Genomic DNA, 9,569 nt, shown 5'->3' on the forward strand with positions numbered 1-9,569 from the left:
TAACCCGATAGTAACCATTTACTAACCCGCTATTAACCCGTTACTAACCCGATATTAACCCGTTACTAACCCGTTACTAACCCGTTATTAACCCGTTATTAACCCGTTATTAACCCGTTCCTAACCCGGTATTAACCCGTTACTAACCCGTTATTAACCCGTTATTAACCCGTTATTACCCGTTACTAACCTGATATTAACCCGGTATTAACCCATTACTAACCCGTTACTAACTCATTACTAACCCGTTCCTAACCCGGAATTAACAACCCAAAGCCGCCACAGAAATCCCGGTTTATTTTTCCTCAGGGGCGGGGCCAGGCAGGGGCGGCACCATTTAACTTAATTAAATAATTAACAGCAAGAGTGACTCGGGAATTGAGCACATTCCAGCGAAAACGTGGAGAGCGGCGGGACAGGGACAGGGGAGGGGTCACAGCGGGACCCTGCACGGTCATTAACACGATTAATTAATTAATTAACATGACAATTAACACAATTAATTAACCACTGGTACTGATTGGGGATGGATTTGGGGACACACCGGGATGAGGGCGGCTCCAAATCCATTTCCCGGGATGGGACAGGGATGGGACGGGGGGGTCATGGGGGTCACAGCCAGACCCTGCACGATCATTAACACAATTAATTAACGTGATAATTAATCAACACGATTAATTAACCACTGGTACTAATTGGAGATGGATTTGGGGACACACTGGGATTAGGGCAGCTCCAAATCCATTTCCCGGGATGGGACAGGGATGGGACAGGGATGGGACAGGGATGGGACAGGGATGGGACAGGGGGGTCACAGGGGTCACAGCTAGACCCTGCATGATCATTAACACGATTAATTAACCACTGGCAGCAATTGGAGATGGATTTAGGGACACACCAGGGCGAGGGCAGCTCCAAATCCATTTCCTGGGATAGGACAGGGATGGGACAGGGATGGGACAGGGATGGGACAGGGATGGGACAGGGATGGGGTCACGGGGGTCACAGCCAGACCCTGCACAATCATTAACACAATTAATTAACCACTGGCACTAATTGGAGGCGGACTTGGGGCGGTTCCGGAGCCGGGCTCAGGGGGCCAAGCGCTCGTAGACCCAGTGGCCGTGGCCGGGGTGGGTCATGGCCCCGAGCGGCGCCGCGCGGTCCCGCAGGCGCCGGAACACGATCCGGTCGTGCAGCCGGTTCGTCTGGCCCTGCCAGAACTCCAGAACCTCCGGCTCCACGATGTACGCGCCCCTGGAAGGGGAGACGGGGGGTCTGGGGGGGATTCGGGGGTTTGGGGGGGCTGAGGGGGGCTCTGGGGGGCTCTGAGGGGGGTTCTGGGGGGCTCTGGGGGTTAGGGAGGTCTCTGGGGGGCTCTGAGGGGGGTTCTGGGGGGCTCTGGGGGTTAGGGGGGTATCTGGGGGGCTCTGAGGGGGGTTCTGGGGGGCTCTGGGGGTTTGGGAGGTCTCTGGGGGGCTCTGAGGGGGGTTCTGGGGGGCTCTGAGGGGGGCTCTGGGGGGCTCTGGAGGGGTCTGAGGAGGGCTCTGGGGGGCTCTGAGGGGGGTTCTGGGGGTTTGGGGGAGTTGAGGGGGTCTCTGGGGAGTCTCTGGGGGTTTGGGGGGATCTCTGGGGGACTCTGACGGGGGCTCAGGGGGGATCTGGGAGTTTGGGGGGTCTCTGGGGGGCTCTGAGAGGGATTCTGGGGGGCTCTGGGGGTTTGGGGGAGTTGAGGGGGTCTCTGGGGGGGGATCTGGGAAGCTCAGGAGGGGCTTTGGGGGGCTCTGGGGAGGATCGGGGGGGCCTGAGGGGCTCAGGAGGGATCTGGGGGTCACAGGAGGGGATCTGGGGGGCTTTGGGGGGGCTCAGGAGGGGCTCGGGGGGCTTTGGGGGGGCTCAGCCCCCCACCCTCACCAATACTCCGGCCTGGGCACCGTCGTGTCCCGGTAGCGCTCCTCCAGCTCCGCGCTCTTCTTCCTCAGGAACTGCGGGGTGGGAGGGGAGCGGGAATTCCATAAATCCCAAAGGGAGCGGGAATTCCATGGATCCCAAAGGGAACAGGGGATTCCATGGATCCCAAAGGGAACAGGGAATTCCATAAATCCCAAAGGGAGCGGGAATTCCATAAATCCCAAAGGGAACAGGGGATTCCATAAATCCCAAAGGGAACAGGGAATTCCATAAATCCCAAAGGGAACAGAGGATTCCATAAATCCCAAAGGGAACAGGGAATTCCATAAATCCCAAAGGGAACAGAGGATTCCATGGATCCCAAAGGGAACAGGGAATTCCATAAATCCCAAAGGGAACAGGGAATTCCATAAATCCCAAAGGGAACAGGGAATTCCATAAATCCCAAAGGGAACAGGGAATTCCATGGATCCCAAAGGGAACAGGGAGGATCCCCAGGATCCCGTGGCCGATCCCATGAGGATCCCCAGGATTCTGTGGCCGATCCTGGGACCATGAGCAGGATCCTGTGGCTAATCCCAAAGGGAACAGGGAGGATCCCCAGGATCCCATGGCCGATCCCAGTAGGATCCCTGGGATCCCATGGCTGGTCCCAGTTGGATCCCTGGGATCCCGTGGCCGATCCCGGGAGGATCCCCAGGATCCCGTGGCCAGTCCCAGTAGGATCACCGGGATCCCATGGCCGATCCCAGTCGGATCACCGGGATCCCGTGGCCGATCCCGTGGCCGATCCCAGCAGGATCCCCGGGATCCCGTGGCCGATCCCAGTAGGATCCCCGGGATCCCGTGGCCGATCCCAGCAGGATCCCCGGGATCCCGTGGCCGATCCCAGCAGGATCCCTGGGATCCCATGGCCGATCCCGTGGCCGATCCCGTGGCTGATCCCAGCAGGATCCCCGGGATCCCGTGGCCGATCCCAGCAGGATCCCCGGGATCACATGGCCGATCCCATGGCCGATCCCAGCAGGATCCCCAGGATCCCGTGGCCGATCCTGTGGCCGATCCCATGGCCGATCCCAGCAGGATCCCCGGGATCCCATGGCCGGTCCCAGCAGGATCCCCGGGATCCCGTGGCCGATCCCGTGGCCGATCCCGTGGCCGATCCCGTGGCCGATCCCAGTAGGATCCCTGGGATCCCGTGGCCGGTCCCAGCGCTCACCTGGCGGTCGGGGATGACGGAGCTCTGCCTGCTGACCAGAGCCCCGATCTGGCTGCCCTTGGGCCGGGAGTGGAAGTAGCGCTCGGATTCCTCCTCCGGCAGCCGCTTCACCGAGCCCTCGATCCGCACCTGGGCAGCGACAGCTCCGTCCTTCCCGCCTTTTCCCACCCCAAAACATCCCGGGACCACCATCCCTGGGATCCGGCCAGCATCCCCAAAAGTGTTCCCGAGCACGGAACCACCCCATTCCCCGCTTTTCCCACCCCAAAAATGCACGGATCCCATTCCTGGTGGGGTCCATCGTCCTCTAGGATGTGGCCAGAGGCTCCAAAGGTGCTCCTGAGCACAGAACCACCTCATTCCCTGCTTTTCCCACCCCAAAACTCCAGGACCACCATCCCTGGGATCTGGCCAGCATCCCCAAAAGTGCTCCCGAGCACGGAATCACCTCATTCCTTGCCTTTTCCACCCAAAACCCCGGGACCACCATCCCTGGGATCCGGCCAGAGGCTCCAAAGGTGCTCCCGAGCACGGAACCACCCCATTCCCCGCTTTTCCCACCCCAAAAATGCACGGATCCCATTCCTGGTGGGCTCCTTCATCCCCTGGGATCTGTCCAGCGGCTCCAGAGGTGCTCCTGAGCGTGGAATCACCCCGTTCCCTGCTTTCTCCACCCCAAAACCAGCGGGGTGAGCCCCCAGCCCCCAATTCCCAGCCCGATCCCATTCCCAGGATCCCGGGGATCCCTCCTCACCTGGCGGCAGAGCGGCTCCCAGTAGAAAACGAGGGAAGCGAAGGGATTGGAATCCTGGCGGGAACAGGATCCAGGAATTCGGGATTCGCCGGGATTTTCCACCCAAATCCCCACCCCAGCTACAGAAATCGGGGATTTATGGGGATTTCTCCACCCAGGTTCTCTCCCCAGCTCCGTAAATCCAGGATTTCTCAGGATTTCCCCCCAGAATTCCCTCCCCAGCTCCATAAATCCAGGATTTCTCAGGATTTCCCCCCAGAATTCCCTCCCCAGCTCCATAAATCCAGGATTTCTCAGGATTTCCCCCCAAAATTCCCTCCCCAGCTCCATAAATCCAGGATTTCTCAGGATTTCCCCCCAGAATTCCCTCCCCAGCTCCGTAAATCCAGGATTTCTCAGGATTTCTCAGGATTTCCCACCAAAATTCCCTTCCCAGCTGCAGAAATCTGGGATTTTATCAGGATTTCCCCCCAGAATTCCCTCCCCAGCTCCATAAATCCAGGATTTCTCGGGATTTCCCCCCAAAATTCCCTCCCCAGCTCCATAAATCCAGGATTTCTCAGGATTTCCCCCCAAAATTCCCTCCCCAGCTCCATAAATCCAGGATTTCTCAGGATTTCCCCCCAGAATTCCCTCCCCAGCTCCATAAATCCGGGATTTCTCAGGATTTCTCAGGATTTCTCGGAATTTCCCCCCCGAATTCCCTCTCCAACTGCAGAAATCCAGGATTTCTCAGGATTTCTCTGGATTTCTCGGGATTTCCCCCAAAAATTCCCTCCCCAGCTCCGTAAATCCGGGATTTCTCAGGATTTCTCAGGATTTCTCAGGATTTCCCCACAAAATTCCCTCCCCAGCTCCATAAATCCAGGATTTCTCGGGATTTCCCCCCAGAATTCCCTCCCCAGCTCCATAAATCCAGGATTTCTCGGGATTTCCCCACAAAATTCCCTCCCCAGCTCCATAAATCCAGGATTTCTCGGGATTTCCCCACAAAATTCCCTCCCCAGCTCCATAAATCCAGGATTTCTCGGGATTTCCCCCCAAAATTCCCTCCCCAGCTCCATAAATCCAGGATTTCTCAGGATTTCTCAGGATTTCTCGGAATTTCCCCCCCGAATTCCCTCTCCAACTGCAGAAATCCAGGATTTCTCTGGATTTCTCGGGATTTCCCCCAAAAATTCCCTTCCCAGCTCCGTAAATCCGGGATTTCTCAGGATTTCTCAGGATTTCTCAGGATTTCTCAGGATTTCTCAGGATTTCTCAGGATTTCTCAGGATTTCTCCCCAGAATTCCCTCCCCAGCTCCGTAAATCCCGGATTTCTCAGGATTTATCAGGATTTCCCACCAAAATTCCCTTCCCGGCTGCAGAAATCTGGGATTTTATCAGGATTTCCCCCCAAAATTCCCTCCCCAGCTCCATAAATCCAGGATTTCTCAGGATTTCCCCCCAAAATTCCCTCCCCAGCTCCGTAAATCCCGGATTTCTCAGGATTTCTCAGGATTTCCCCCCAAAATTTCCTCCCCAGCTCCATAAATCCCGGATTCCTGGGGATTTCTCAGATTCCTCACCAGCTCCCTGCCCTTCCTGCTCTGGTAGTTGGTGAAGAAGCGGAATCCGTCCTGCCCGAAGCCCTTCAGCAGCACCATCCGCGCCGAGGGCTTCCCATCCCTGCGGGTCATTATTATTATTATTATTATTATTATTATTATTATTATTATTATTATTACTACTATTACTATCATCGTCATTATTATCATTATTATCATTATTATTATCATTATTACTACTACTATTACTATCATCGTCATTATTATCATTATTATCATCATTATTATCATTATTATCATTATTATCATTATTATCATTATTATCATTATCATCATTATCATCATCATCATCATTATCATTATTATCATTATTATTATCATTATTATTATTATCATTATCATTATTATTATTGTTATTATTATTATCATTGTCATTATTTAATTACATTAAATAATAATCCATATTTAATATATCATCGTCATTTAATGATATATTAAATTATTATTTAATTACAGTTATATTTCTATATTATATAAATATTATATGTGTAATATAGAAAAAAATTATATTGTAATATAATATAATATAACATAACATAATATAATATAATATAATATAATATAATATAATATAATATAATATAATATAATATAATGTAATGTAATGTAATATAATGTAATATAATATAATTCTAATATTATAGAATAGAATAGAATGTAATGTAATGTAAAATAATGTAATGTAATATAACAACAAACATAATGTAATGTGATGTAATATAATTAGAATATAATATTATATAATATAATATTATAGAATAGAATCGAATGTAATGTAAAATAATGTAATGTAATTTAATATAACAACAAACATAATGTAATGTGATGTAATATAATTATAATATAATATAGAATATAATATAATATTATAGAATAGAATAGAATGTAAGATAATGTAATGTAATGTAACAACAAACATAATATAATGTGATGTAATGTAATACAATGTAACATAATATAAAATACAATATAATATAATATATAATAAAATATATAATATAATGTAATGTAATGTAATATAATGTAATATAATATAATATAATATAATATAATATAATGTAATGTAATGTAATGTCAAGTAATATTATATATAATACAATATAATGTAATATATAATATAATTAATATAATATAATATAATGTAATATAATGTAATATAATATAATAAATATAATATAATGTAATGTAATATAATGTAATATAATATAATATAATATAATATCATGTCATGTCATGTCATGTAATATAATGTAATATAATATAATATAATATAATATAATGTAATATAATATAATATAATATCATGTCATGTCATGTAATATATATATTACAATATAATATAATATATAATACAATATATAATATAAAATATAATTAATATAATATAATATAATATAATATAATGTAATATAATATAATATAATATAATATAATAAATATAATATAATATAATGTAATATAATATAATATAATGTAATGTAATGTAATATAATGTAATATAATATAATATAATATAATGTAATGTAATGTAATGTAATATAATATAATATAATGTCATGTCATGTCATGTCATGTAATATTATATATAATATAATATAATATAATATATAATACTATATATAACATAAAATATAATTAACATAATATAACATAATGTAATGTAATAATACAACATAACATAACATAACATATATAACATAACATCATATAACATACAATATAATAGATAATAAAAACCAATACAACACAACATCCAATCCCATCTGATTCCTGTGTGTGTGTGTGTCCCGGTGTCTGTCCGTGTCCCCACACCTGCTGCAGGTGGCCAGGCACATGGCGTTGGGCTCGCCGATGTCGGGGCACTCCAGGGCCTGCTGGAACCAGGCCTGGAACTGCTCCAGGGGGTCCAGGGACACCAAGTGCTGCTCCTCGAACGCCTGGGGACACCGGGGGGGGCATTGGGGACATCTGGGGGGGATTGGGGACACCTGGGGGGGATTGGGGACACCTGGAGGGGGATTGGGGACATCTGGGGGGGGGTTTGGGGACATCTGGGGGGGATTGGGGACACCTTGGGGGGATTGGGGACATCTGGGGGGGATTGGGGACACCTGGCAGGGGGATTGGGGACACGTGGGGGGGGATTGGGGACATCTTGGGGGGATTGGGGACATCTGGAGGGGGTTTGGGGACATCTGGGGGGGTTGGGGACATCTTGGGGGGGATTGGGGACATCTGGTGGGGGGTTGGGGACACCTTGGGGGGGCTTGGGGACACCTGGGGGGGATTGGGGACACCTTGGAGGGTTGGGGACACCTTGGGGGGGATTGGGGACATCTGGAGGGGGATTGGGGACATCTTGGGGGGATTGGGGACATCTGGTGGGGGGTTGGGGACATCTGGGGGGGGTTTGGGGACATCTGGTGGGGGTTTGGGGACATCTGGGGGGGAATTGGGGACATCTGGGGGGGATTGGGGACATCTGGAGGGGGATTGGGGACACCTTGGGGGGGATTGGGGACACCTTGGGGGATTGGGGACATCTGGGGGGGTTTGGGGACATCTGGAGGGGGATTGGGGACACCTTGGGGGGGATTGGGGACATCTGGGGGGGATTGGGGACACCTGGCAGGGGGATTGGGGACACCTTGGGGGGGATTGGGGACATCTGGAGGGGGTTTGGGGACATCTGGAGAGGGGTTTGGGGACATCTGGGGGAGATTGGGGACACCTTGGGGGGGATTGGGGACACCTTGGGGGGGATTGGGGACATCTGGGGGGGATTGGGGACACCTGGCAGGGGGATTGGGGACACCTTGGGGGGGATTGGGGACATCTGGGGGGGATTGGGGACATCTGGCAGGGGGATTGGGGACATCTGGCAGGGGGATTGGGGACATCTGGTGGGGGGTTGGGGACATCTTGGGGGGGATTGGGGACATCTGGTGGGGGGTTGGGGACATCTTGGGGGGGATTGGGGACATCTGGTGGGGGTTGGGGACATCTTGGGAGGGATTGGGGACATCTGGAGGGGGATTGGGGACATCTGGGGGAGATTGGGGACATCTGGCAGGGGGATTGGGGACATCTGGGGAGGGGTTTGGGGACACCTTGGGGGGGCTTGGGGACATCTGGAGGGGGTTTGGGGACATCTGGGGGGGGTTGGGGACACCTGGGGGGGATTGGGGACACCTGGAGGGGGATTGGGGACATCTGGGGGGGGGCTTGGGGACATCTGGAGGGGGGGGTTTGGGGACACCTGGCGGGGGTTTGGGGACATCTGGGGGGGATTGGGGACACCTTGGGGGGATTGGGGACACCTGGGGGGATTGGGGACATCTGGGGGGATTGGGGACATCTGGAGGGGTTTGGGGACATCTGGGGAGAGGGGTATTGGGGACAGTCTGGGGGGACATCCCTGGACCTGGGGAGGGGTCCCCAAACCTTGGGGACATCCAGGTGGGGTCACCCTGGACCTGGGGAGGGGTCCCCGAGCCTTGGGGACATCCAGGGGGGTTCCCAGGCCTTGGGGACATCCAGGGGGGTCCCCAGGCCTTGGGGACATCCAGGGGGTTCCCCAGGCCTTGGGGACATCCAGGGGAGTCCCCAGGCCTTGGGGACATCCAGGGTGGGTCCCCAGGCCTTGGGGACATCCAGGGTGGGTCCCCAGGCCTTGGGGACATCCAGGGGGGTCCCCAGGCCTTGGGGACATCCAGGGGGGTCCCCAGGCCTTGGGGACACGCTGTGCAGCGGTTCCGTGCGCGGTTCCCGCGGCTGGAGGGGGACACCCTGGAGGAAGGGGGGGGTTCCCCGGGCCTTGGGGACATCCCGGGGGCTCCCCCCGTGCCGGGTCCCCGCGGGTCCCCCCGGTCGCACCTCGGTGTCCCCCCGGTAGCGCTTCCGCAGCTCCCCCAGCTCCATGGCGGCCCCACCGCGCGGGGGCGTGGCCAAGCACCGACACGCCCACTCCTCCTCCCGCGACAGCCAATAGGAAGCGGCGGAGCGCGCGCGCGCATCCCGGAGAGATGGAAGCCCATTGGTGGAGGAGGAAGGGGAGTGGTTAAAAAACCCGGAAGT

General features: G+C 51.7%; 1 protein-coding gene across 4 annotated transcripts; it reads right to left on the reverse strand.

Annotated features, from left to right (window-relative positions):
• Positions 1-278: 278 nt before the first annotated feature.
• On the reverse strand, positions 279-9,541 carry PNPO (pyridoxamine 5'-phosphate oxidase). 4 transcript variants are annotated; one of them, XM_088067930.1, is made up of 7 exons: positions 9,369-9,533; positions 7,239-7,429; positions 5,454-5,553; positions 3,885-3,938; positions 3,131-3,259; positions 1,915-1,985; positions 279-1,257 (listed from the first exon to the last, which is right to left on the reverse strand). In XM_088067930.1, the coding sequence occupies exons 1-7, from the start codon at positions 9,411-9,413 to the stop codon at positions 1,092-1,094; spliced, it is 756 nt and encodes a 251-aa protein (XP_087924056.1). In that variant the 5' UTR covers positions 9,414-9,533; the 3' UTR covers positions 279-1,091. The 4 variants fall into 4 exon arrangements, with proteins under 4 accessions (XP_087924056.1, XP_087924057.1, XP_087924058.1 ...); XM_088067931.1 differs by having other exon boundaries at positions 7,305-7,429; positions 9,369-9,525; XM_088067932.1 differs by lacking the exon at positions 3,131-3,259 and having other exon boundaries at positions 9,369-9,541.
• Positions 9,542-9,569: the final 28 nt, after the last annotated feature.

This window comes from Pseudopodoces humilis, chromosome 29 (genome assembly GCF_049639895.1).
Source record: "Pseudopodoces humilis isolate 2021_Gansu_Grassland_sample_001 chromosome 29, ASM4963989v1, whole genome shotgun sequence".
Classification (NCBI taxonomy): domain Eukaryota; kingdom Metazoa; phylum Chordata; class Aves; order Passeriformes; family Paridae; genus Pseudopodoces; species Pseudopodoces humilis.